Below are 27,225 nucleotides of genomic sequence, written 5' to 3' on the forward strand. Positions count from 1 at the left end.
TTCAGTCGATCTGTGGTGCCCGGAAATTAATCCATGCGGGTGATATCTAATCGTTAATAATCAGGAGGGAGGTGGTTGAAGAAGCCATGATATTGGCTGGGGATTAGTCTCGCCGGCTGCTCGTCTTCCTTGGTCGATAAGCGACTAGTTGAGTACTTCCGTATGCGCAGGAGGTTAGGTCTAAGACGCCATCAGCGGCAGCGCCAGGAACACTTCCATGCAGTAGCTCGCTTCCTAAGCTACTGCTAGACCTGCACATTTTCGCTTTGCTGACCGATAAGTAAGTGACAATGTTGAGTAGATATATTCAGCGCGTTGTACTCCATAAATGTAGAATTATGTAGCGAGTTAACATGTAGTGATAACAATGGATTATATAGTGGCATTCACTAGACTGAAAGAGCAAGGCATCGCGAGTCATGAGCGCACCACATAGGTTGCACCTCCCGGGCAGCTGGTTATGTCCATGCTGGTATCTGTTACAGTACCAACGTGCTTAGGGGAAAGTGAAGGGCGAGCAGCCTGTGGATACCTTAGGCCATTCAGCCGGGAAAAAAAAAAGGGGAGGGTCGGAGATGCGCAGTCTCATTGGTCACGCTGACTTGCACTCCACCGGCTCCTCTTTCTACTTGTTAACCAATCAGGGAAACAATGCGGAGTTGCCCATCGCCATTACCAGACCAAAACCTCCACTTCCCCCTTTATTGATACAATTCACTAATGGTTTGAACCTTCAGGATGGGTCAATCTGCGTTCCAGAAGGAGGGAAACTTCTCTATCTTCATCTTCGCTCAGTCGGAAATGGACTCCAATTGAGCACGAGGCTCCTGAGTAGTAGTCTTCTTCCCCCTCTTCCTCCCCTCTCCTACCTACCCACTTCATTCAGTCTTGTAAGACTAAGGACGTATCCTGAAAACAAAGTTACAACCTTTCCCTCTTCTGGCCCCTCTTTTTCCCTCCAGGCTTTCTCTTTGCCTAACTGGAACGAAATTTCGCCTCTTTTCCCTTCACGCTCACATTATTCGTTCCCTCAGTCTCTCTCTCTCTCTATCTTTCTCTCTCTCTCTCTCTCTCTCTCTCTCTCTCTCTCTCTCTCTCCCTCCCTCCCACTTACTCTCCTTCTCCTCTTCCCTCCCCCCCCCCTTACCGGCTGAGCTTAATCCTCTTGCTCCCGTCCTTCAGCCTCGCTCGCTTTCCTCCGTCAATTTCCTTCTTCTTCTTCCTTTCTGCATTCTCACCACCCCCCCTCCCTCACTCCCTCCCTCCGTTCCATCCACTTCTCACAGGTAAATTGGGGTAGGTAGACCAACGCAGCTATTTGCTGATACCCTTCATCTTCTGTTTCCCTCTTCTTTCAATATACAACTCTTCCTTTTACTTCGCTACCTACACACGTACCCTCTGTTTCACTGGCATCGCTCGAACCGCCATAATTGGTGTACAGTGTTCCACCTTCCTTTCGCCTCCTTTCCATCTAGCCTCACGGCTCCGCGCTTATATCTGATTTTTCCCCTTCCCGCCCGCTCCTTACACGTTCGCCTCGCCTTTGAGTAATACTATTCTCGGCCATCTATTCAACACTGTCTTCTTTGTGGGAATAATCAGATCCAGTTTCTCGAGCAGAGTCAGTAGTTCCCCCTCGTTCCTCCCGGGCTACATGAGACGTCCGTCCGCAAGTCCTCCGCTGGATGCATCAGCTGCACCTCCTTGCGTCAGCACGATCGCTGGTCTGCGACACTTCTACCTTGTTGGCTTTTACCCTCCGAATACTTGCTTTACCTTTCAACTCTAATGTTATCGGTTTGGCCTGCGCTTGACTGGCTTGTCTCGTGTTTGACCACGTTCGCGCTCGTTCGCCCATCGTTTTGTCTATTTCATAGTCTATACACAGAGAACTGCCCTTCGCTGACATCACTACTCTCAGGCAGGGTTCCAAATAGTAACGTCTCGCTCGATTTTTACCGTTCCTTACATCACTCTATCGCCTAAGCACACGTTCATTGATTGCCGCCAAAATGGGTTGTGGAATGAGCACTGAAGACAAGGAGGGGAAGGCCCGCAACGAGGAGATTGAGAACCAGCTCAAGCGGGACAAGATGATGCAAAGAAACGAGATCAAGATGCTGTTGCTCGGTAGGCGCCTCCTTCACCACTCCAGCTTCTCCACTCGAGTTGAAATAGGATTAACGGTCTTCGCGAATAGGTGCCGGAGAGTCCGGAAAGTCGACCATCCTCAAGCAGATGAAGTTGATTCACGAAGGTAGTTACTCCCGGGATGAGCGAGAATCGTTCAAGGAAATCATCTACAGCAACACCGTCCAGTCGATGCGTGTCATTCTGGAGGCTATGGAATCCCTCGAGCTGCCACTAGAGGATGCTCGCAATGAGTATCACGTGCAAACCGTCTTCATGCAGCCTGCTCAGATTGAGGGCGACAACTTGCCGCCAGAGGTCGGAAACGCCATCGGCGCTCTTTGGCGCGATACCGGTGTGCAGGAGTGCTTCAAGCGGTCCCGCGAATACCAGTTGAACGATTCCGCCAAATAGTGAGTTCTACCACGGTCGCCTTCGCTCCCTCCAATCATGCTTACCGATATAAACAGCTACTTCGATGCCATCGACCGTATCGCCCAGCCTGACTATCTCCCCACCGATCAGGATGTCCTTCGCTCTCGTGTCAAGACTACCGGTATCACCGAGACAACGTTCATTATTGGCGATTTGACCTATCGCATGTTCGACGTTGGTGGTCAGCGATCCGAGCGTAAGAAGTGGATTCACTGCTTTGAAAACGTCACGACGATCCTTTTCCTGGTTGCCATCTCCGAGTACGACCAGCTGTTGTTCGAAGATGAGACCGTCAACCGTATGCAAGAAGCGCTTACCCTCTTCGACTCGATTTGCAACTCGCGGTGGTTCGTCAAGACTTCTATCATTCTTTTCCTCAACAAGATCGATCGTTTCAAGGAGAAGCTTCCCGTCAGCCCCATGAAGAACTACTTCCCCGACTACGAAGGAGGCGCCGACTACGCGGCCGCATGCGACTACATCCTCAACCGTTTCGTTTCCCTGAACCAGGCCGAGCAGAAGCAGATCTACACTCATTTCACGTGTGCTACGGATACCACTCAGATTCGCTTCGTCATGGCCGCAGTAAACGGTAAGTCCCAAGGGATCCCGCTAAGGACGTGCAAGACTAGGTACTGACTGATTCGCAGACATCATAATCCAAGAAAACCTGAGACTGTGTGGTCTGATCTAATGACCGGTATATCTTGATCGAGCAGAGTGGACTCGTATCTAGACCGTATGCTATGTGACTTGTAATTCTGTGTTTTTGTTCTTTGTCATACCATGTTGCAGTTTTTTACCCCTCCCGAAAGATTCCGGCGTTGCGACATTCAGTTGTCCATTACTACTAATTTCTGTTTCTATTTTCCTTTGTCCTGAAATGATATCTAGCCGGCTCTTTGTTATCAGCATCACCGATATCCATCCCGTGACACAGAGCAGGAGTTGTTTCTCTACCTATTCCCCTATCTCCCCCTTTTTCTCATCTCAGGATTCCCGTGGATTGTACCGGTTCTACAAGCTGTTAGAGTTCTGTGTCTTATGTCCATGCTTCATTTCTCTTTACATTTTATTCCCTTGTTTTTGATTGATCCATAGGATTCCCATGTTTCTTATCTCTGGTTCATTCCGTCTCTCCATCTTGTTACCCTGGACCCTCATTCCCGTTTTTTTTTTCTAATTTCATGTGTGTGTGTGATCTGAAGCTGGATATTCCATTACATATTGGTGCAACTGGTCCACCGCGCTGTGTGTAATCGTTAGATCTTGCTTTCCCATCTGGTCTGGTTGTTCCCTGGAAACAAAATATCGGTGCTGGCAGCATGAGAGAATAGTGAGGGTATGCGGGTCATCATGCCTTCTATATGGTGCCATGGCGGGGTTTGTTGTTGTTGTTCAGTGCAAGGAGGGCAAGATTGCGAAAGTACCGCCTCTGCTGCGCTGTGTAGTGTAGGACGCTCTTTACGAAATACATGCAAGTTTTCCAAAACCAAGGACCGGGTGCACTGATTCGATGTCTAAGGAGATTCCGAGATACTGGCAGGGATGGATCCATTGGTATACGTGTAGAACATTCCGGGGAGCAATAGGATCTCCTTCCTCAAGCTAAGGGCCCTTCAGACATAGCATCAGAAAACCCCATTCTATGCAAAAACATCCACGCGTTGATTTGCCTCCGGTGAATGAATGAATGAATGACGGGGAGAGAGAGAGAGAGAGAGAGAGAGAGGGAAAGACCTAAAACCTCAACTTCGGGCCTACGAAGACAATCAGGATGGCCACGATCCACAGCCCGAAGATCCAGGCATACAGCATCATCCGGCCCCACCAGCCCTTCCCCTCGGTCATGCGGCGCAGCATCCCCATACGCCGCTCCGCCGCCTCCATGTTACCCGTTGTGCGGTCGAGCCCGTCGGCCGCGCGCGCCAGCACCGATTTCTCTGCGTCAAGGGAGGCGTGGAAGGCTTGCGAGGAGGATTTCAGCTGCGAGGCCAGCGAGAGGAGCGAGCTCGTGAGGTCCTCTTGCTCTGCGCGGTCGGAGACGAGGGCTTCCTCTGTTGAGTGGGGATTCGTGGGTGGGGTGGTGAATGATGTAGATGTTGAGGGATGCTGGGGTGCATGGTGGTGGTGAAGGGAAGATCCCGTTGCTGTTAGTGGTTTTGCGGTGGTGGAGGTGGGTGCTGCGTTGGATCGGTTGCGGAGGGTCGAGGTGGTTTGCGGAACGGTGGTTGTTGATTGTGGCTGGGGTGGGAGTGGGGGTTGGGTTGTTGCCGTCGCTGCTGTCGTCGGTAATGGCGAATCTGAATCTTTCTCTTTGGTTGTCGGCGTGTGCTGCGTCGCGGATGGGGTTGAGGTTGATGGTAGTGATGGCTGTGGTGATTGCGGCTGTGGTTGGTGTTGTTCGTCATCTTGGCTTGTTATCGCCGTGTTATCGTCGTTGAGGTCATCCGGGACGGCGTCGCGCGTGTCTTCGTCGGCAACTTCATCGGTCGTGCTGCCTTCGTCCGGGGTTCCGAGGAGGTCGTCCCCGTCGAGGGGATCGGAGTCCGAGTCCGAATCATCTTCGGTTGCTTCGTCGTGGGCTGCGGGGCTGTTGCTGAATGCGACGGGTTGGTGTTGCTTTCTTCTCCGGCTGGTCTCCGCTTCGGCGGTGAGCTGGTCTAGGACGTCCTGGAGGCGGTTGAGGACGAGTCGTTGCTGCGCAAGGTCGCTTTGGAGGCTTTGTCGGCGGTCGAGAGGCTTTATTTGAGGCAGGGTGCGTTCGAGGTTCTGGAGGGTGGTGCGGGCGTAGTCTATGTTCTTGGGGAGATGTCAGCTGCGGTGTTTCGGCGATAGATAGTGGAGGGTTGTGACGTGGATGTGGGACATGAAGCTGTTGCGCATCCGGGTAGCATTTGAGACTCCAGATCGAGTGGAGAAATGTAATGGCGCTATACTAAGAGAAAGGGATTCAAAAGGATGCACATACCGCCCCTACTCTCTTGCGCTGATGATCTGATCGTCGGAGTGGCCTCAAGTCCGCCGCGGAGGAGAGGAGGTTGTACTCTAACCGTGCCAGCAGGCGTGACAGGTTCAGGGCGGCGAGGTTGGAGGAGTCCGACGTGTCGTAGGTCGTGAGCGTCATCTTCGTCGGTCCGTTACGCTCTTCTTGTCCGTTGATTCTGGGAATTCGGAGATCAGTGAGCTGGATGCCCGACGGATGTGCCATATTGTGGTTCGGAGGAGAGCTTGGATGACTCAGCAAGGGGAGACAGCCTGAGATAAATGCGCTAATCTACTTCGGGACATATATATTCCAGAGTATCTCATCAGTAGTTGCTACAAGCATGAATCTTTCTGTTTGCTTCCAGTTTGAGATAGTACTCGTAGATGGCGTCTCCGGTCGAGAATTATGCATGATTTTCAATATATCTCGTTTCATGTTGCTTGGCGGACACGGAGTTATTGCTGTGATTTCGTATACTGTTTGTAGGTTTAAAGGTTTAATCTGTGATGCTTTGTCACTTTAAACTCGAGGCAGGATGAAAGATACGATAGACATTAGAGAGAACTGAGCATCCTTTGAAAGCCGTCAGTACCTAGGTCACGGGTCTTTCTTACGACTGCTTTTTGTAGTACAAGGCGGCTCCAAGTAGCAATACATCGAGGGCTTCACTAAGCGACTCAGTGCAGAATTTCAGGTTGTACAGCTCCAGACCTTCCCCGAGATCAGCGCACCACAAGAGTGTTGATTGTAGGGGAAGCTAATGTAGACCTGATGTCATGCAAATACGTCGACTCTCACCTTCCTTCCTCGACAAACATTCAAGATTATCATTCAGTCATTAATCATTGTCAGCCACTAACTAAAACTCCCTTGTCAAACGAAGAAAAGACAGGACCGCCCATTTTCGAGGCCGCCCTTCTGGTACGCGCCTCGAACTAATCCCAGATGGAGACATTGCCATCACGAAGCAAACAGAAAATCGAAGCAATACAGAATGGAGGACAAGAACAGCCTCGAACCAAACCAAAACGATGGAAACCACACGATAATCAGCTGTACTCCACCACCACACGTCTCCAGGTCCGCACTCCCTCCTCATTCGCTTCTTGCATGTACTGGACTGCGTGACCGGATTTTCGACTTGGATGAGGTCCGCTAGACTCCGCAACACTGAGCGGCGGTTCCTGGCTTTCGGTACGCCACCCAACCGGGGATGAACCCGTCCGCTGTGGAGCTTTCGGAATCATACTGCCACCACTCAAGCGCTCCGAAGACAAGCCACCGAGATTATCTTGACAGACAGAAGAGATGACAGTGGCTTCCATGTCGGCGTCCCCGGAAGTCTGTAGAGCAGGTTTCTCCGGTGGATACGTCTGTTGCATCCAGGAACTCCGCTCTCGGGCCAGCACAGCGGCCAGATAACCACTCGATGGCAATTGAGACAAGTGCGACAGGGGCTGCAGAACATCGCAAGCTGAAGGCAAAGCGCCAACGCTGTCGGAAATAGGATCTTGCAGGTAGGTTACGCTGTAGCCTTGGCCCACTGCACCGGGTGGTACTTCGCCACCACCTTTCTCTAGCGAAGATGACAGCGGATCCATTCGCCTCTTTGACGGTGCGAACCCGAGCCGGCGACGTCGGATGCGTTGCAGGAGCAGTAGAACGCAAACGATACAGGCAGCAGAATAGACGAATCCAAGCGACACTATCTGGATGTTCTTCGGGATTGCCGTCTTGACATTCTCGCACCTCATTGCAGGGACTTGGGCTTTATAGTTCCCTGCGGCAGCCAATCGGATTCCAGCTGCTCGTCAAGCTGTACGGGATACCAATCTGGACACTTAGTAAGTAAGTTGATTCAATAAACCCTGGGAAAAGTCTCTGTAGCACAAATACTCGGTTAAATTACAGTATCACGTTGGTTTGTTTGCCGGAGGAGTTGCCTCTGTACACTCCTGACGGGCAACCGCGGAGAGACAAATGAGGTTGGGTCGAGAAAGAGAGTGGTATTCAAATGAACCAGGAGTGAACATGAATGAGCAAAAGAGCCGTATGCACGGAACAATATCAGTCCTGGCAGATATCGGATGGTTTTTATAATCGAGACCAGACCATGGCGCAACCAACATAGACCGAATCAAAAGCAATAACACCGGTCCTTAGGGCAGCCCATGGCACGAAACACGCCTCTTTAATTATATGTCCTCGGAAAAATGAGGACTCCACTGCGCAGAGACTAGAAACATATCTGATAGAATAACAGTTGGATTCACTAAAGCTCACTTGCTACTCGAATGGGTTATGATAGAGGAGGGGAAGCCCCTCCCACTCCAGCTGTGCCATAATCAGCCACGAGAGCTTATGCAACGATCGCAATCGACGAGAATGACCTCCGACTACAGATGCATCCCGATCATAGGACCAAAGAAGCTAAAAAGGTCGGGATGGAGGTCCTGAAGCAAGGCAGGTTCAGCTGCCCAGCGGAAGCGCCACCACTCTGTGCCATCGGCTAGGAGACCCGCTAACTCTTAAGGGGAGAGTGCGGCCCAGTCACAACGCCATAAGGCCGCCTGGACCGTGTGAGGTTCGATCACTAGCAATATCTAGGAGGGTGGGAATTTGCAGAAATCAAGCCGAGCAAAAGAGGCCCAACACGATGGTTGAATTTGGCTGACTTGCGATTCGCATTGCCCCTGTCGATGGCGCCGCGATGGACCCGGCAAAGTTACGGTCTGGTTAACCTTCACTTGTGTCCATGATGCGCCATCTCGTGATCTCCTTCTTTCTCATCGCTTCTTTGCTCGCCTTTCCTGCCTTTCGATGGCTTGGCATTTCAAGGGTCCTTTCATTGTTTCGTCGTCTCTCTCAGCTGCGCCCTGCCTACCGATCAACTTTTGCCGCAGATCCCGTTCTAGGTCTTAAGCTAATTATATGCAGCTAAAAAGTTGTTGGAACCTGGTGGAGGTCGAGACTCCTTTACTAGTCGTCAGCTCGCCATCATCAACACTACTTGCACGTCAGCGAATTTGACTTCACGGGGTATCAACCAGGCCATTGATTAATCAACTTGATTGTCAAAACTTGACCCCTCCTTTTTGCATGCCACTGACCACGGTGTCAATGCACATCGCTTTGGGTTCCCTGCCTTGGTGAGATGAGGCTCCTGCGCCGCCTCAATGCCGCGGTGACTTGGTCGATCCCTGTGGCGCCCAACCATTCACGGGGATTGCTTCTGCAGGCACATATTCCACGCCAGATCTAGATGATGCCTAGTCCATATCGCCGAATGCAAGCTCGCAAGATACAGCCAATAACATTCGCACTGATCGAAATGCATGCCGTCGATCGATCGGTCGTTCACCCCCACTGGGTGGCCTTAACTGGTACTCGCATTGTCTTATGGGTTGGACCAACGTATGCTGCTTTCTCCTTCCCATCACTTCCTATTGCTTAGGCTATCATATTGCCAGCTTGCATTCTAGAACCTCGTGGATGATGCCGCAATATTGCTGTCTGCCGGGTACAGCGCGATGGGGTCTCTTTCTTTCTACGAAAATTGCCCAAGTTTATGGTATAGCCTCGAGGAAACCGACCGCACATATTCAGGTAAATCACCGCCTCTGATAGCCAATTTCGCTAGCCTATGAGCTCTTAATCTCGACGCATGTACAGCTTTTATGTGGGTATGAGTTGGGAAGATCTTGGGATACTGAAAAGATAATCTATAGTCTAGCAGTCGGCTGTATCTCCGCATTGGCACGCTCGCGAAGCATCTTTCTCAGGATCTTACCTGAGGGATTTTTGGGAATTGCATCAATGAACACTACTCCTCCCGTGATACGCTTGAACGGCGATACTTTACCGTCCATGAATGACAGTATGTCCTTTTTGGTGGCGGTTTGCCCGGAATTCAGTACGATATATGCTCGAGGACGCTCGTCGTCGTTCCTATTTGTTGCTGGTCGCATTAGTGTTTTACTTCTCTATTGCTGCCACCACGATCTTTCGCGCACTCACAGGGGAACGCCAATGACGGCGGCATCGGCCACTGCAGGATGGTCTAGCAATATCGCCTCCAGTTCAGCTGGCGCGACCTGATTTCCTTTGACTTTGATTAATTCCTGGAACAAATGTGTTTGTCAGCATGGCAAAAAAGTGAGAGAGAGAGAGAGAGGAAGGAGGCGACAAGACATGCAGGAACGGCGTATCCGCTATTCTGAAATCCGCAGCAAGTGGCGAGCATGAAGGTCGTTTCACTAGCTTACCTTTTTCCGGTCTACCACATGGAAAAGGCCTTGATCGTTCACAAAGGCAATATCGCCTGTCTTCAGCCAACCGTCTTCTGTTTTGGCTTCTTTGGTCGCTCCTGGGTTCTTCCAGTAGCCTTTCATGATGTTCTGGCCCCGCACCCACAGCTCGCCGCGCTGATTTGGTCCCAACTCTGTCTTGTCATCGTCGGCCATGATTTTGGCTTCACAATTGGCGTTCAGCTCTCCCACCGATGCTGGGTGAGGCTGCATTCTGGGATCCCAGCCTAACAGTGAACACGTCGTCCTACGGCGAGACCGACGAGGACTTCTGTTAGCTGCTGGTTCATATCTAACATGACAAAAGCAGAACTCACTCAGTCATCCCCCATCCTTGGCGGACCTTGATTTGACCCGGTGCCCAAAGCTTCTCAACCTGCTCGCAGACCTCCGCACCCAAGGGTGCCGCACCGCTGAAGACTCCCTCCACGCTGCTCAAATCATACTGGCCGCTGCGGACAGCAGGGTGTTTCGCCAATGCCACCACCACGGGCGGCACGATAATGTAATCCGTGATGCGAAACTTCTCGGTATACTCCAGCATCGTCAGCATGTCAAACTTGGGCATGATGTAGACGGGCACGCCGCGCCGCAACGCCGCGGCAATGAAGATATTCTGCGCCATGGCATGATACATGGGCAGGAAACACAGCCAACGCGCGCGCGCCACCCGTTCCACCCAGTCCGGGTACAGGTAGAAGAGGAAGTTATACTGCAACAAATTGGCGACGTAGTTCTTGTGCGTGATCTCGACCCCCTTGGGTCTTCCGGTGGTACCGCTCGAGTAATTCAGCGCCAGCGTCCGTGTATCGGCCGCTCCCGGCGTCATTAGATCTTCCCACACGAAGCGACTCCCCTCCTCGGCGGACGCGATCAACTCCCCCCAGTAGCGACACCCTCGGAGCCCTTCCTCGTGCTTCTTGTGTATCCGGTCAGTGCCTTGATCAGCGCCATATTGCTCGAACACCGCATTATCAAAAACAAACACCCGGTCCAACCCCAACCCCGCCCCCCTGGCCGCCTGCACCCCAGTAGCCAAACTCCCCATCGCACAGATCAAGAACGTCGCCTCCGAATCCCGGAGCTGGTACTCCAACTCCCGTGCCACGAACGTCGGGTTGGCCCCGGTGAAGATGCCCCCAGCCATGATGATCCCCATGAACACGACGGGGAAGAACAGATCATTCCCGGAGAACAGGAGCACGCGATCCCCGCGCTGCAGCCCGGCTCTCCGGAGGCCCGCGGCGAACCGCTGGCTCCAGAGACGGAAGGCGTGCTCCGTGAAGTAGTGGGTATCGGGCCTGGCGGCGTCGAGGAAACAGGGACGAGTCTGGGAGAGTGGGTGGGTAGGCGAGGTGAAGAGGAGGGTCGCGAGGTGGCAGTTGGGGATGTCGATGGTCCAGCGAGACTGGAAGGGCATTTTGGCGGGAGTTCTTTGATGTTTCCTCGAGGAAGTTAATAGGGGAGGGGGGAGGATAGGTCAAGTGTATCGCATTTGAGGAGCGGGTGGAGAGATGGAAATAAGTTCAGCTGGGTAGATTGATGAGGAAGGATGCTTGTTAGGCGATTAATTCATTCCTGGCTGTATTCTGGCACTGCAAATCAAGAGATGTATAGATCTCGTTCGTCGGCTGGTTGGTTGGTTCGCTGAAGTATCACTGGAAGCAGCGCGGGCAATAGCAAGTCATCCGAATATCCGAGCAAAACAGGTTGACTCCAACCAGTACTTAGGATGTATGTACAGTACCCCAATCGTTGAAGAAAGATGGGGAAATAAGGCGATAGATAATAAGTACAGTCCGCCCCCAAGGAAGAATAAGGATTCCACAAGTGAATAGGAATAAAACCCATCAACCCTCCCACCCCCCATCGCTTTTTAAATGTATGTCAGTCACCCAGTCAATCCTCGATGTCCGCCCAGACCTCCATAATGCAAGCCCAATACAACACGAATCATGCATGAACCTATCTGCGGTGCTAACTAATTAACTGGCATCTACATGCCTACGTATACGAGCATTTCCCGGATGAGAAAAAGCCTGTTGGGTTTGGTTTCCCTTATGCGAATGCAGATGCAGCGGTGTGTCTATCTGTGTCTGTGTGGTGCACACCAACTACCTACCTACCAACCTTCCTACAATATAAACTCTAGACAATAAGCCGGGGTATTCCCGACGCTTGACGTAGTCCCTTGTCAGACAGACAAGGGTGGATACATAATCCGAGAATCTCAAACCGAGTACCGTATGTACAGTACAAACTTGGGCTAATGGGTTGGATTGGGTTACTAGCAAGCCAGCTATCCGATATGTGGATGCAGTTGGAGGGCACTGCACTGCACCTGCACCTGCAGTGGCAACCGGGCTGATGGAAAAAAAAAAAAGAGGAAGAGGCATTTGCTTCGGATGGATTGATTGGGGAATGAAGTGAGTGGTGCAGTGCAGTCCAGTCAGTGCAGGCCCGCGTTTCGTTTTTCCGCGCTTCCACACCCCGCTCCCACCTCTGGAGTAAGTTGCCGGTCTTCCCTCCCCGCATTTTCTCGTGTCGGTTGTTCGGTTACGGTTACCAATCACTCGGTGACCGAGGTTTGGATGGGTGTTTCCCAAGGGAAGAGGAGGGGGGCGGGCCGGGATGGACCCGGTAGATGGTATGGTATGGTGTGATTGATTGATTGATTGATTGATTGATTGACTGATTGATTGGGGAGGGGAAGGGGGCATAGGCTGGTGTTGCGGGGGATCGGCATTGGGTTTGATAATAGGCTGGCTACTGTAGTTACAAGTTACAGGTGAGTAAACATTTGGATTCAGTTGTGGTGGATATTTGCGACGCATTCACAGATGAAAGTACAAGGAAGAAGCTGGACCATGGACAGGTACTGCACATACACTACTGCCCGATTTACTAGCATTCACCAACTGGCAGCAACAACAGTGTTAAAAGAAAGAAATAAGACCAACGTTATGCTAAATTCTCTGAAAAAATAGTCGTAGTACCCCCCTGAGTTCGCTCATCGGATGGAAATAATAAAAGACCATACACAAATATAAATCACCCGCTCAAGTGATAGAGCGAATCTGTCTAGTTGGATTCTAAACACCGTTTCTTGCACACCTGGAACTCGAACCTCACGCCTCATCGCCGCCAAGGGTAATCAGCGTGGCCTTTAACTCACTGATTATCTTCTCCTCCAACCGGTTTTCAGCTCCCGAGGCAGCATCGACCGGCTTCTGACGCGCCAACTCTAGCTCCTTGTCGCTGGTGGCCACGATACGTGCCCGCAGACTCTGCTTGCGCTCGAGGAGCTCCTCGATGTCGTCCTTGACTTGTGTCTTGTCCCACTTCAGTGGCTGGATTGCCTGGGCGTCGACTCCGATACTGGCGCCGGCTTCGCGGAACCGGGTCAGTATGAACGAGATCAGCGCGAGGGAGTACGCTTCGGAGACCATGCTGAGAGTAAGTCGCCGCGTGGAAGCAACCCCGGAAACGCTGACGGTGCGGCCGGCAGCGAATGATTCGGCTGAGCGAGTCAGTTGACCTTCGAATTGGTTGAGGAACCCGGCCACCTCCGGCGCGGTGCGCATAACATGGTAGAGGAGATTCAGACACAGAGGGAGAATGCCGCCCGTCCAGATTGAATAGAGTCGCGGAACTGGGTCGAACGGTCCGAAGCCCTTACTCTGGCGCATGAAGGCCGTAAGTCGGCTAGTAGAAATACGCGCCAGGACGGTCTCGACAGCTAGATGCTCTGCCAGCATCGGGATGGTGGACAGCTTAACGAGGAAGGACATGCTCAGCTCGCCGTACACGGGGTCGCCAGCCACAGTCCGTTGATCGGCCCAGGAGAATAAGGAAGTTGCAAGTCGCGCTGTGTCATTATCGGCAATGTGGTAGACGATATGCTCAAATAAGCGATCAACATTTTTGACCTGCAATGCACTTTGCAGGATCGCAGTAAGAAGAGCAAAGTCTTTGGGCGTACATTTGTCAGGTTGCTCATGAAGATAGGTGACTAAGGACTTGAAGCCTTGCGCAACCACAACCTTGACAATCTCCACCACGACTCCAAGATCGGAGGACACCTCCGCTTTCTTTGTCAGAGTCTCCGGGGCGGTTCGCGAAGGCGAATCGAGATGGAACTGAAGCGCAAGGAAAAGAACATTCAATAGTAGGCGGTAATAGTCCGTGTCGTCGTTGATAATAGCTTCTTCGTAAGAAGCGCGGCGGGATCGCAATGCATCCCATACGACCTTGAGAAGACCGAAGACCTCAGCTCCTTTAGCACCAATCGTAACCAGGCGTTGGAGCAGGGCTTGCGCAAATTCTGCTCGGGTTTGCTGGATGCGTTCGAAGATAGCTTCCTGAGGAACAGTTCGGGTATTGGCTTCCAGACAGCTCTGCACGACCAGAGCCATCGACTTCTGGACTTCACGATCTGCCATGAAGTCTTCGCAATGCTCGATGGCAAAGAACTTCCAGCTGTAAAGGAGAGCCTACAAAGGACATGGTTAACGAATATAACAAAGATAAGATTAAGAGAGACGGAGTACATACCACTTGCGCCTCAACCAAAGACAAGTTGAGGTTGGCACGCTGAAATTCTTCGGCGAACCCTTGGTTCCGAGTCCCTGTCCAGGCAAAGTCGTATGAGAGAAGTTTCTGGCCTAGTTCAATGTCATAGTAGTATCCACGTCCAAGCGTGCGAGACTGCAGCGGGGATCTCTTGAAGTCGGCGAGCTTGCACCCAGGGTACCGCATCTCGAAGTTTTTCCTGAGATTCACATGTAGAGACGCATTGTAACCAGACACATCCACCGCATCCTTCGAGAACCAAGAAACAAGGGGAATCATAGTCTTGTAAAAGCCCTTGTCTTGCATATCCTTCGCTGCATGCAGATACACGCCACAAAGATCTGCAACCACGGCCGCTATCCGAGTAGCAAAGATCTGGTCTACCGCTGATAGAGACGAGATTTTCAACTTGGAGACATAGCTGACGATGCTGGTAAAGAATTGCGGGTGTTTCTTCAGCTCGGGAGTCGCCCATGGCCAGTGTTCCTGCGCGTGAGAAACAAATACCAGTTGTGAGAGGGCTACTTGAAGATCGGTCTGCTCTATCTTCGCAAGTGTGTCGAGAGCAATCTGCAAAAAAGGAGTCCCTCTCATGGCAAGCCCCTTCTGCTTGTCGTCCTTCTTCAGTGATTGACGCGGCGACGTTCCCGTTAGAATGTAGACGGCAAGCCACGGTTGACGCTTGCTTATGATAGTAGACAGAAAATGCCAGATCACCAACTGGAGGCGCTGGTCGTTGAGTGGCTTGTCGAATTGAGACAGAACGTCGAGGAAGAGACAGACTGATTCAGGACCCAGGTGACCGACCAGAGATGGTGGTTCCTTGGCAGAGTCAGAAGCGGCGCCAGATATGAGGATCTCCAAGATCGAGATGATCGGGAATCGATAGACATCATCCGAAGCGTACAACTTCACAAGCGCTGGACTAGCCTTGAAGAGCTGTTCTTCCAGAAGCGAAGGGGGAAGGCCTAGGCACCGTGCTGCCTGCAACAGCCGGGCCGAAAGCTCCAATGTCGCGAGAACCTGTTTTTGAACAAGGGCCAAATAACGGAGATACAATGTCGAAGGAGTTTGGAGACCATCAAGAATTAGGCGTAGGATAGAATTAAAGGGCAAGTCATCGGTCGACTCGGGACGCATCACCTCTAATAAGAATGTTGCGGAAGATGAGAGGACACCTGTAGCCTTCATGTCCAATTTCTCATCCTCATTCGTTCCGTATGCGTAATAGATTATTCGTTCAAATGTCCTGGCAAGCGACGTGTTTACCTCGAACCTTTGCTCGATGGCATTAAATCTCCAATTCCCATTGCTGTTGTAGGCGTCGACCATGGCCCGCACAAAGTTTAGTAGGATGCCTCGCATCATATGTGAAGGAACGCCTGCGGTCCAGTCTGAGGCATTCATCATCTTTCCATTAACGCCATTCGGACTCCGTCTCAAAACTGCGCGAGAGGCTGCGTCCTCGACGGCAGCATCGAACAACCGCACACAGCCCAAGAGGAAAGGGTAATTTCCTGATGTTACCTCCGCAGCAGAGATAATAGTTGTCATAACACCACCCTTTCCATCTGTGCCAAGCAGGCCACTGCGAGAAAGGAATGGCCAAACTCTGCCCGGCAGAACCTCTAACAGAGCATGAATAAACCGCAGACAGGCGATCGTACTCTCTAGTACAGCATCCAAGCCAGTTCGTGAGCCAACAAGTGGAAGGTTTCGTTCAAAGATATCGAAAATTAAGGATATGATGTCGCCTTGATGGGATAGGCCGTCACTAGCCAACTCTAGAATACGCTTGGCGCCAGATCCGTCCCGATTTTGTGCCTGTGCATCCTTAGCAGCTACCAGAAGGTCAGCAAGTAGTCCGATGGAATCCGCGACAGACTCCTCTCCATAGCCTGCTGCGAAACCTCCTTGCTCGTTCCATCCTTCTAGCCAACTTCCAAGGTAGCTCAAGCAGGAATATTGATGCTGCCACGCAATGACTGCAGGCCTCGACTCGGAGACAATCTGGCCGACTGCTGTCGATGGAATCTGGGACGAGGCTGTGACAACCAACGCATTGCCCATGTCACGGCTGCCAATCAGTCTCCGCGGCGCGGACGAGACCATCGGCAGTGGCTCAACGAGAGAGACAAAGTTCGCGTTTTCATCTTCTCTCACCGTTTGGTAGCCGTAGAAATCATGAGGCACGATTTGGGTAAATGACCCCATATTCTCCAGCTCTGCGACAATAAATGGAAGGCCTTCTTCATCGACTAGATCTTTGCTGACTAGAGCGCGGCATAGTTTCAAGAAAGGTACTGTTTCATAGGGGAATCGCGAGCGTGCGATCCGGAAGATGCTATCCATCAGGATATCTTCCTTGACGAACCGGAGTCGTGGATCCGTTGAAAGTGGCATTTGCGAGTCGGAAAGCCATTGAGGCTCTGTTGCAGGCCCGTTGAGGATCGCTAAGACAGCTTCGAGAATCTCTGGAGAATAGTCCAAGTACACCACTGCGGCCCGAAGGAAGTCCAGCAACACCACTCGGATCCAATTGGCCGTTAATTGATCGTCGACCGCAGATGTCGGTTCAACTTTAGTTGCTAATGCAACGATTGTATCGAAGACAACCTCCTTCATTACGTCTGAGGTCAAGACGGCAATTGACTCATCGATGGTGTAATTGGGTGACCGTGTGCGCTCAAGCAACTCCTCATAAAGCGAAGACTCGGATGATCGGCCAGCGTTTGAGTCTGGTGTATTCGACTGAAAGGAATCGACAGCGCTGTGGAATTGCTCTAGCTCGCGTGTCTCTCTGTCATTAAGCGCGAGCTCCCGCATAGTGTGTAATATCATACCCCATGCAAATGCGCCCGGATTAGCAGTCTTACATTCAAGGCCTGCAGACAAGAACATTTCATGGATCTGACCAATCTCCTCCTTGCACAGGTAGTAAGGAGTTTTGGAGGATGCAAGGCTTTTGCCCTTAACAAAGGTTTTATTGATGATAGCAGGGACCGACAGCTGAAGTTTCAAGAACGCGATTGTGGTCAAGGAAACAAAGCCCTGAAGTGGCACTAATACTTCCAAGGGATCCTGGCATGGCTTCAATGAGTCAGTATATGTTCACTCGCTAAGGGTAGACAGCCAATAACTTACAATTACAAGTGGCTCGAGGAAGCTATGCTCAACCATCAGCTTGAGCCAAGAGAGCACAAGACTAGCGGAGGGTATCTCTTCAGAGGCCTGTAGTTGCAAAAATAGTATCTGCACAATGTGCAGGATTTCTTCGACGAGGGTTGTCGCCCACAAATCTTCAACTTGCTGATTGCTCTCAGTGACACTTAGCCACCCGCCATCTTCTGTCAGAGACTTCAGTCGACTGCGGACCGCTTCGATACAGCTTTCGCTAAATGTGTGCCATTTCCCTTCTTTGAGTTTGCCATCGAAGACTTGGGCGCCCAATCTGCACAAATCACTTTGCTTGCTCGATGATTGCTGGGTGGGAGCGGGGTCAAGTGTGCCGAGATGGAAAAAGCCCAAGAGTTTGCGAGATACCTTGATGACATGGCTGCGTTCGGAGAGATAGAGGTTGCGTAACCTTAGGCGTCTACTTTTTTCGGAAAGAAAGTCGACGGAATCATCGTTCACCAGGATTTTGCGATTGAGAACTTCGGCAAGAGCAGGACCCGCGAGGGATGCGCGCAGGTTATCGACCCCTGTTGCACTTTGCAGACTTGTTGTTTCCTCCCCAGCGAAGCGAGTTAAGAGGCGTGTCGCAGGTCGATTTTGCCATTCCAACACGGTAATCCGAAGCGCGCTGATTTCATCGATCCCAGCTTTCTCGCTCAGCCAAAGAGCGTCCGCTTTGATCTCCTTGAGGTCGTATGAAGATTGCGCATTGGTCTCGACATGGATGGCAGCTGTTTTGGATTCGAATTCCGTCTTAGATTTGGCCGATGGAGGCGGGAACCCGTTCTGGCAATTCGAGAGAATCTGGATGCTGTCGGGATGCGACAGGAAGGCATGTAGTTTCTCCGCATCATCTCCTGCACTCGCGTGATTGCATGTGTATAGGAAGGCTCTCTTCCAAGACCTAGAATCACCAACGAGGTTAGTGTATGTTGTCGATCAAATGTGTTACTATCAATGGCGCGTACAGAAGCTGGACGTCCCCGGAGAAGCACTTGTCCAGGGACGGGAAGAAGGCTTCCGGGAGGGGAGCCATTGGCGGAACTATTATATCATTATAGAATTCAAACAGGCGATGAAAAGAAGACGCCGTCCGACCGAGTCAGAGAGAGAGACACGGAGGTGGGCAGCAGCGGAGAGGGACGAATACAGAGCTCACCAGCTCAAGGCGGGAATCTCCAGAATATTATTCAATCCGAACGGAGTTTAGCCTGAGGTCAACAATGACTGCCTATCTGGGTCTAGTGCTAGGCGGTGAGAGAGATTTTGTACTAGCTGGCTTGATTTGCATTGTTTGAATACACTAATCCGAATCTGGATGGCACCCTGATCCACTCACCTCGCTCACCACTGGGCACCTCCGCTGCTGGCGGCGGCAACGGCGGCGGCGGCATTTGGCATTTGTTCGGCTAGTGAGTCAATGGATATATTGCTTTTGGTTACACAGCACACTTCTCGGACAGTTTAGTCAACAGTGAGAGGTGGGTTGGCCCAGAGTTCTCTTCTCCCCTTCTGCATCCTAATCCTCCGGTCGCTCATCCGTCTAATCTGTCTCTTGCTCTCTCTATCCAGATCTATCAACCATGGCGGATCTCGTTGACCATTCCCCCCACCATCCTACCAAAGCGGCCCAACTCAACACCGCCTCGAATGTCATTCTAATCGATAACTATGACTCCTTTACCTGGAACGTCTATCAGTACCTGGTCCTCGAAGGCGCGACAGTGAATGTTTACCGTAACGACCAAATCACTCTCGAGGAACTGATCGCGAAAAACCCGACGCAACTTGTGATCAGCCCCGGTCCAGGTCACCCAGAGACGGATGCCGGCATCAGCAATGCCGCAATTAAGCACTTCAGCGGCAAGATTCCTATTTTTGGAGTGTGTATGGGCCAGCAATGTATGATCACTTGCTTTGGAGGAAAGGTCGACGTTACCGGCGAGATTTTGCATGGCAAAACATCCCCCTTGAAGCACGATGGCAAAGGCTGCTACGAAGGCTTGCCTGCTAAGCTCGATGTCACTCGTTATCACTCTCTGGCTGGAACTCATTCCACTGTTCCCGACTGCCTGGAAGTAACCTCTTACGTGCATCTAGCCAACGGCAATGACAACGACAAAACCGTCATCATGGGTGTGCGCCACAAGCAATTTGCTATAGAGGGTGTCCAGTTCCACCCGGAGAGTATTCTGACGGAGCATGGACAAACTATGTTCAGGAATTTCTTGAAGCTTACGGCCGGCACCTGGGAAGGAAACGGGAAGTACTTCGGTGAACAGAAGACCGTGGTTCCGACTGCGCCTTTGTCTGCCGTTCCAAAGACCGATAAGAAGAGATCAATCCTTGACAAGATCTATGACCACCGCAAGGCTGCCGTGGCTGTACAGAAGACCATTCCTTCCCAGCGACCTGCAGATCTGCAAGCTGCTTACGATCTCAACCTTGCTCCTCCTCAGGTCTCCTTCCCTGACCGCCTTAGGCAATCACCTTATCCTCTGTCCCTCATGGCTGAGATCAAGCGGGCTTCTCCTTCGAAGGGCATGATTGCTGAGAATGCATGCGCACCAGCCCAGGCTCGTCAATATGCGAAGGCGGGAGCTAGTGTTATCTCCGTCCTTACCGAGCCTGAATGGTTCAAGGGCAGCATTGATGACCTGCGTGCCGTTCGACAGAGTCTAGAGGGCTTCACCAACAGGCCTGCTATCCTTCGCAAAGAGTTTGTCTTTGATGAATACCAAATCTTGGAAGCGCGATTGGCTGGTGCCGACACAGTGCTGCTCATCGTGAAGATGCTTAGCACCGAGCTCCTTACAAGACTCTATCACTATTCTCGCAGTCTCGGGATGGAACCACTGGTTGAAGTCAATACTCCCGAAGAGATGAAGATTGCAGTTGAGTTGGGAGCACAGGTCATTGGTGTCAACAACCGTGACTTGACTAGCTTTGAAGTCGATCTCGGAACCACAAGTCGACTAATGGATCAAGTCCCCTCGAGCACCATTGTTTGCGCACTGAGCGGCATCTCTGGCCCGAAAGATGTGGAAGCCTACAAGAAAGAAGGCGTCAAAGCGATTCTGGTCGGTGAGGCTCTGATGCGAGCGGCAGACACATCTGCATTTGTTGCGGAGTTGCTTGGTGGAAGTGCTAAGAGTGTCGCCACCAAGGTTCAGAGCTCGCCACTCGTGAAGATTTGCGGCACACGATCTGAGGAAGTAGCTAGGGCTGCAATCGAAGCTGGTGCTGATTTAATCGGCATGATATTGGTTCAAGGACGGAAGCGACTTGTCCCGGATGATGTTGCATTGCGGATCTCACAGGTCGTCAAGACTACTCACAAGCCCACCACTCAATCTCCTCAATTACCCGAGGCAACAGCTATTGATTACTTTGATCATTCCGCCTCGGTCCTGCGCCACCCTACTCGTGCTCTACTCGTAGGTGTTTTCCAAAACCAGCCTTTGGATTATATCTTGTCTCAGCAACAGAAGCTCGGACTCGATGTTGTACAATTGCATGGTTCCGAGCCGCTCGAGTGGGCTAGGTCGATCCCAGTTCCTGTCATTCGCAAATTTGGTCTCGATGAGCCGGCAATCGCTCGGAGATCATACCATACCCTGCCCCTGCTGGACTCTGGGGCTGGAGGGTCGGGTGAGTTGCTGGATCAGTCTCGTGTTGAGCAAGTTCTGGAGAGCGATAGCGGCTTGCGTGTTATCCTCGCTGGAGGCTTGGATCCCACAAATGTGGTTAACACGATCGAGAAGCTCGGCAAGTCCGGCGACAAAGTTGTGGGCGTGGACGTCAGTTCTGGCGTAGAGTCAGACGGCGCTCAAGATGTGGAGAAGATTCGCGCCTTTGTGAAGGCTGTCAAGCGCCTCCGCATGTGACTCGGTGTTTGATTTCTACATAATATGTTCTATTCTGAGTTAATCATCAAGCCATTATGGTATTGATCCTTACTTTCGGGACAAATTTTAATTACATGCCTTTCAAGGATAGTTATTACCTCGCATTTCCTTACTACTAAACGACCTTAGCCGACCGCCATGACCGTGGTCCATTTTGTCTGAACTCATGGATTTTGACTAAAGGGTTCCTGCATAACTTGATCTCTTCTCTGTCTCTGAGTCTGTCCACTTTAAAGTATGACTCTCATTATGAGTTGGACATGAAGCCATTCATGTCCGTCGGGGTTTTCCCCATCAGCATAACCAAACTATACTTGGCAGGTAAAGTCCACCAGGTGCGGAATGCTGAAACTTTGCCTCCACAGAGGTTATTCTGAAGTCGATATGAACCAAATGCCTGGTATTATGACTTTACGTGAATTGTCACATGCGCCATAGCCCCCATACAGCTATCACATACTTGGAAGGCTATATTCAGACAGAAGTGAGCGGTTCCTTATTCTGGGACATTTTATATTGCCTACCCGAGCTTTACTTTAGTCTCCAACCTTCTTTACATTTCGCACATCTCGTCATTAAATTGATATACATACATCGTAACCGAATTTGACCTGCGTGACTTCTCTGCCACTCTCACAGTATCCGGCTTTGTTGTCTTCCAACATTAAACAATTCTTCGGAGTCTGATGGTTCGAACATTGAGCCAGCAATACCCAGGCTGCTACTGATATCGTCTTCATCTATCTCTTCTTTCCACCCCATCATTCCACTGATTGAATCCCAGAAACCTACTACCTCTTCTCCTCTCTCATGCCACTTGCAGTCCCTACGTTCGAGACGCTAACCCCCTACTCCTCATCACTCTAATCACACTACATACCTACGAAACCGCAAGTCATGGGAAAGACATTCCAAAAGATCCACGCTTGCTCGGCAGGCAAGTTTCCGAAGGATGGGCAGAAGATACCGCAATGGATCACCGCGAATGGGGGACAATATTCATCGACCATTTGCCGTAGTGTAACCCATCTCATCACCACTCTTGAGGCATATAAGAAGAACATCCAGCCAGGTACACACATTATTCCCTCTTTCATCCCACCAGGCTCTAGTCACTGACCGCCTACCAGTCCGCGAAGCAAAGGAGCACGGCAAGATCAAGATCATCACCTTCGACTGGCTCGAGGATTCCCTGCTTTCGAAGGACAAGAAGCCGAAGCGGGTCACTGAATATCTTCTGAAAACAAAAGTGAAGAATGAGCAGAAGAAAGAGAAGTCGGCTCGCGAGGCTTCTCGAAATACGAAGTCAGCGGACCCTGGCGCCACGATGAAGAAGAAAGGAGCTGCGAAGAAGTCTACTGGTAGGGCGCATCATGTTTCGTGCCAGTGACTCCCGCCCTCGGTGCTGATGGTGATATTAGGAAAAACCAAGAACCCAGACCCTTTTGGCAAGGCCACTAGCAAGCTCCGGGCTGGAAGTGCCGTGGGTAAGTAGCAAAGTCTTGGGAAGGCCAGGGCAGTAGTCCCAGTCATTAACGCTGACAGGCAACTATAACGTTTATGTGGACAACAAAACAGGAGTCAGATATGACATTGTCCTCGTACGAATGATGCTCTCGAGGAAGTCGAGAGAGAAGATTCACATTAAGGTCGGTGTGTCCGAATGGCTATCAACGAGATTTCTTCAAACTTATATATACTTATATGGCTGGGCACACAAACTGAGAAGTGGCCTGCTATAGATCTACGAGTCCAAGGACGAACCGCACGTTTACACTACACACTTCGAGTACAGTCGTGCTGGAACCTCCTCGTTCAAGCTATTGACGCCTCTGGGAACCAATTTGAAAACGGCCATGGGTGCGTTTGAGGCAAAGTTCAAGAGCAAGGCCGGTACAGACTGGGCCAATAGGTCTGATGGGATAGTACCTCTCCCGAAGCTGGACGAAGAAGGGAACCAGCTGCCCGCACATCAGGGCTGGTATTACTACGAGGATAACAGAAGCATATTGTCTCGTTATCTTCAGTCGGAGGCTACCAGTACGGTGGACGAACAAGAAACGCTCGTCCGTCGCGACGAAGGTGCTGGAGACCCGAATGGAATTTATGGTGCTGACAAATCTTCTGATCTGCACGAATTGAAGGTAGAAAGTCAGGGAGCAACTACGGACTCTCGATTGGGGGAAGATAGTGCGAGATATGATGGGGATGATGATGGGCTGGGCTTGGCTGAAAACTAGGCGATCGGAGTGGATCAAGCTTGAGAAAAGGCAGAACATGCAGTTACTAGGTAATTATAAGGTGCTTCATCAGATGTCCTCGTCGAGGGGTCTAAATGTGCTAGCCAGCCAGATTATATACTGGGCAAAATGATGAAGATGAAGATCAGTGATTTATGTTCTTTCCGATGGGTATACAAATAGTGGCTAAAAATGCCAACCGGGTAAACAGGTGACCATGGAGCTCCTAACACCTCATGCGCCAAATCAAACTTTTCTGTGGCCTTCGTGCCTGACTACAAAGGCCAGGTGACGAATGTTTGCGCTCACAGATAATCCTTCTTCTTGCTCGTTCTTGTGTACTGCGTAAGTGCCCATTCGACATCGCCACTGGAGCCCTTCTCCAAAGAGCCTCCACGGATCTCAAACAGTCTCATGGTCATACGAGGGCCAACTTCCGCCAACTCAACGTCCCGATATCCGGTCTTGACGAAGACGTGGTGCCGCACCTCAATGCTGTCCTCCTTGTTCACAAAGCTGACGACTCGGTTGCCGACCTTGCCAGTCTCGCGAGGCGGGAAAAGATGCTTCAGGATTTGAACAACGCGGAGACCCAATTTGGTCGTGAATCCCTCGAAGATGAGGTGAGGGTAGCTCTCGGAGACAGTTCCGCGGGCTGCGTCTGGGATGTCGGCACGAAGAACGACATTGTGGAGGGAAAAGCTAGCCGTAGGGCCGTGAGGCAAGTGGGAGATGGTCATCGCAGTAGGTGTACCACGGTGTTCGTGCAGGAGAATCATGTCGCTAAGCGCCGCGGCGTTTGCGCTCGAGACAAGATCGGGAAGGACGAGATTACCACGATTCAGACGAATACCCGTGGGAAGGAGTAAACGGATTTCTTTGGCGAAAGTACCGAGGCGGACGGAGGGGCTTCGAGAAGTTGTGACGATAGGGCGGGGGTCGGCGATTCCTGAGGTGAGCGCATATTCGTCGTCCAGGTCGACCTTATCGGCGTCCTGATCTTGTTTGTCTCCGCTTGCTAGGGATTCATCGTATTTGTAGTCTTCGCGCAGGGATTTATCATTGGCGATAGAAGGATCGAGAGGTTTGCCGGAGGCCAGTGACGCCTTCAGTTGAGCTCGCTTTTCGGCGATAGAGGCATCGCGGAGGGTTAGAGCTCTCCGATAGAGATAATCTCGACGCTCACGGGCTTGACGGCGCTGGGAGTGGTATTAGTACAGAAGAAATCAAGTCGCATTAAAGCCGATAATCTGGCGTAGAGCACACACATACCAACATCTTGAGTGTTCTGCCTGTATTTGGGTCTGATAAAAAGATCGGATAAGTTATCGAATGCGGCATGCCGCCCATCTTTTTTCTTTTCTTAAATTGCCGCTCTGGTCCGCCTTGACCACCGGACTGTGGGATTTGGCGGCAAACAACGCCGATAACTTGATCGAGCCGATCGCATATTCACCCACCCACCACCACTTAGCCCTGTGGTTGACAACATTACGCCTGGTCAAAGAGGGCAAGCCGATTCACTTTCGCCAAGTAATTCAGTGGCGGCAGGACTCGCTGGGACTGGAGGTTTGACTCACTCTGTCATTCGCAAGTCAATTCCGCTTCGTTAAGGCCGCACTTGTTCCCATTCCTGTCTTTTGCCCCTCTACTGTGGCACACTGATGGTTTTGAGAGACAAGCTTATCAAGAACGAGCTGACTTGTGTTATTCTGTAGAGCCACAGACGACGGGCTTGTCCGCTACACTCATTTCATCTCTACGACCGCCGTCTCTGCACCACCTTGATCGCGGCGGCCGAGGTATCTTTCGCTTCCTACATCTTCGTTCATTCTGCGCCTACACATATCACGACGTCCACGATCTCCCTCAACGATCCGTACCACATAACATCAGCTATGGCCGCACCGGTCGATGAGAGGGCTCCTACAGAGCTTGATGACGCCCATCACTTCCGTCCGCGGAGACATGATGACGACGACGAGGGCTCCGTTGGGGATGACGACGCTGAGAGCACGGCCAGTGCTACTATGGCGGGGCGTAAAAACAAGGAGGGGATTTTGGATGAGGAGAAAGAGCTTCCGCCCCATGCTTGCTCGTATGTATCTCTTGGGACAATTGAAATAGCTCGTCTCTTTATTAATGCGGCATTGCAGGTATTGCGGTATACACAACCCGAGCAGCGTCGTGAAGTGCCTGGCTTGCAGCAAATGGTTCTGTAGTGCTCGTGGTAATACGTCATCTTCTCATATCGTTAATCACCTCGTTCGAGCTCGCCATAAGGAAGTCCAACTACACCCTGCTTCATCGCTGGGTGATACTATCCTGGAGTGTTACAACTGCGGCACCAAGAATGTTTTCCTTCTCGGTTTCATTCCAGCCAAGTCCGACACTGTTGTTGTTCTGTTGTGCCGTCAACCATGTGCTGCCATGCCTTCCTCTAAAGATATGAACTGGGATACTTCACGCTGGCAGCCCTTGATTGAAGATCGCTCGTTCCTCCCCTGGCTTGTGGCTGCTCCTTCTGATCAGGAGCAACTTCGCGCTCGCCACCTAAGCCCGCAGTTAATTGCCAAATTGGAAGAAATGTGGAAGGAAAACTCTCAGGCAACTTTCTCGGATTTGGAAAAGGCCACGGCCGTGGACGATGAGCCTGCGCCTGTCCTGCTGCGCTACGACGACGCTTTCCAATATCAGAACATCTTCGGACCGTTGGTCAAAATTGAAGCGGATTACGATCGAAAGCTAAAGGAGTCCCAGTCTCAGGATGGACTAATTGTCCGGTGGGACCTAGGTCTGAACAACAAACACCTCGCCAGCTTCATCCTGCCCAAACTCGAACTCGGTGATGTGAAATTGGCGGTAGGTGATGAAATGCGCCTGAAATACAGTGGTGAATTGCGCCCGAAGTGGGAAGGTGTGGGATATGTCATCAAGATCCCCAATAACCAGTCTGATGAAGTGACTATTGAATTACGGGCCAAGGGTGACCACAAATCCGTGCCTACCGAATGCACGCACAACTTTACGGCCGACTATGTCTGGAAATCTACTTCTTTTGACCGCATGCAGCTCGCTATGAAGACCTTCGCAGTCGATGAAATGAGTGTGTCTGGATACATCTTTCACCGTCTTCTCGGTCACGAAGTTGCAGCTGCGCCGATGAAGACTCAAATGCCTAAGAAATTCAGCGTGCCAGGACTTCCTGAGCTCAACAATAGTCAGATCAATGCGGTCAAGAGTGTGCTCCAGAGGCCTTTGAGCTTGATTCAGGGACCTCCGGGTACGGGAAAGACCGTCACGTCGGCTACAATCATCTATCACTTGGCCAAAATCAATGGAGGTCAAGTCTTGGTTTGTGCACCATCCAACGTTGCTGTTGATCAACTCTGCGAACGCATTCACAGAACTGGTCTCAAGACGGTTCGTGTGACTGCGAAATCGCGGGAGGATGTCGAGTCTCC

The 27,225-nt window shown here is 51.3% G+C and overlaps 8 protein-coding genes across 8 annotated transcripts; 3 read left to right on the forward strand and 5 right to left on the reverse strand.

Moving 5' to 3' along the window:
- The first annotated feature begins 1,659 nt into the window (after positions 1–1,659).
- gpaA (guanine nucleotide-binding protein subunit alpha gpaA) lies at positions 1,660–3,357 on the forward strand. The gene is made up of 4 exons (XM_025690938.1): positions 1,660–2,133; positions 2,204–2,546; positions 2,604–3,160; positions 3,219–3,357. The coding sequence occupies exons 1-4, from the start codon at positions 2,016–2,018 to the stop codon at positions 3,260–3,262; spliced, it is 1,062 nt and encodes a 353-aa protein (XP_025546327.1). The 5' UTR covers positions 1,660–2,015; the 3' UTR covers positions 3,263–3,357.
- A 760-nt stretch (positions 3,358–4,117) lies between these two features.
- BO97DRAFT_409195 (uncharacterized protein) lies at positions 4,118–5,735 on the reverse strand. The gene is made up of 2 exons (XM_025696009.1): positions 5,540–5,735; positions 4,118–5,370 (listed from the first exon to the last, which is right to left on the reverse strand). Exons 1-2 carry the CDS (start codon positions 5,693–5,695, stop codon positions 4,309–4,311), a joined length of 1,218 nt encoding a protein of 405 aa, XP_025546328.1. The 5' UTR covers positions 5,696–5,735; the 3' UTR covers positions 4,118–4,308.
- Positions 5,736–6,387: 652 nt separating this feature from the next.
- Positions 6,388–7,706, reverse strand: BO97DRAFT_409196 (uncharacterized protein). The gene is made up of 2 exons (XM_025696010.1): positions 7,448–7,706; positions 6,388–7,390 (listed from the first exon to the last, which is right to left on the reverse strand). Exon 2 carries the CDS (start codon positions 7,309–7,311, stop codon positions 6,607–6,609), a length of 705 nt encoding a protein of 234 aa, XP_025546329.1. The 5' UTR covers positions 7,312–7,390; positions 7,448–7,706; the 3' UTR covers positions 6,388–6,606.
- Positions 7,707–8,865: 1,159 nt separating this feature from the next.
- BO97DRAFT_464540 (acyl--CoA ligase) lies at positions 8,866–11,284 on the reverse strand (the record flags this gene model as incomplete). Its single annotated transcript, XM_025699496.1, has 4 exons — positions 8,866–9,505; positions 9,575–9,678; positions 9,823–10,111; positions 10,182–11,284. The coding sequence occupies 4 exons, from the start codon at positions 11,282–11,284 to the stop codon at positions 9,280–9,282; spliced, it is 1,722 nt and encodes a 573-aa protein (XP_025546330.1). The 3' UTR covers positions 8,866–9,279.
- Positions 11,285–12,839: 1,555 nt separating this feature from the next.
- BO97DRAFT_481464 (nucleoporin) lies at positions 12,840–18,904 on the reverse strand (the record flags this gene model as incomplete). Its single annotated transcript, XM_025700820.1, has 5 exons — positions 12,840–14,357; positions 14,419–17,526; positions 17,581–18,517; positions 18,582–18,657; positions 18,886–18,904. The coding sequence occupies 5 exons, from the start codon at positions 18,902–18,904 to the stop codon at positions 12,993–12,995; spliced, it is 5,505 nt and encodes a 1,834-aa protein (XP_025546331.1). The 3' UTR covers positions 12,840–12,992.
- A 130-nt stretch (positions 18,905–19,034) lies between these two features.
- BO97DRAFT_481465 (bifunctional anthranilate synthase/indole-3-glycerol-phosphate synthase) lies at positions 19,035–21,645 on the forward strand. The gene is made up of 2 exons (XM_025700821.1): positions 19,035–19,094; positions 19,186–21,645. The coding sequence occupies exon 2, from the start codon at positions 19,197–19,199 to the stop codon at positions 21,498–21,500; it is 2,304 nt and encodes a 767-aa protein (XP_025546332.1). The 5' UTR covers positions 19,035–19,094; positions 19,186–19,196; the 3' UTR covers positions 21,501–21,645.
- Positions 21,646–22,418: 773 nt separating this feature from the next.
- On the forward strand, positions 22,419–23,933 carry BO97DRAFT_464546 (BRCT domain protein; the record flags this gene model as incomplete). Its single annotated transcript, XM_025699497.1, has 5 exons — positions 22,419–22,593; positions 22,652–22,882; positions 22,943–23,008; positions 23,100–23,170; positions 23,264–23,933. 5 exons carry the CDS (start codon positions 22,419–22,421, stop codon positions 23,759–23,761), a joined length of 1,041 nt encoding a protein of 346 aa, XP_025546333.1. The 3' UTR covers positions 23,762–23,933.
- Positions 23,934–24,066: 133 nt separating this feature from the next.
- BO97DRAFT_400631 (snoRNA-binding rRNA-processing protein IMP4) lies at positions 24,067–25,064 on the reverse strand (the record flags this gene model as incomplete). Its single annotated transcript, XM_025694298.1, has 2 exons — positions 25,034–25,064; positions 24,067–24,960 (listed from the first exon to the last, which is right to left on the reverse strand). Exons 1-2 carry the CDS (start codon positions 25,037–25,039, stop codon positions 24,067–24,069), a joined length of 900 nt encoding a protein of 299 aa, XP_025546334.1. The 5' UTR covers positions 25,040–25,064.
- Positions 25,065–27,225: the final 2,161 nt, after the last annotated feature.

This window comes from Aspergillus homomorphus (assembly GCF_003184865.1).
Source record: "Aspergillus homomorphus CBS 101889 unplaced genomic scaffold BO97scaffold_72, whole genome shotgun sequence".
In the NCBI taxonomy this organism is placed as follows: Eukaryota; Fungi; Ascomycota; class Eurotiomycetes; order Eurotiales; family Aspergillaceae; genus Aspergillus; species Aspergillus homomorphus.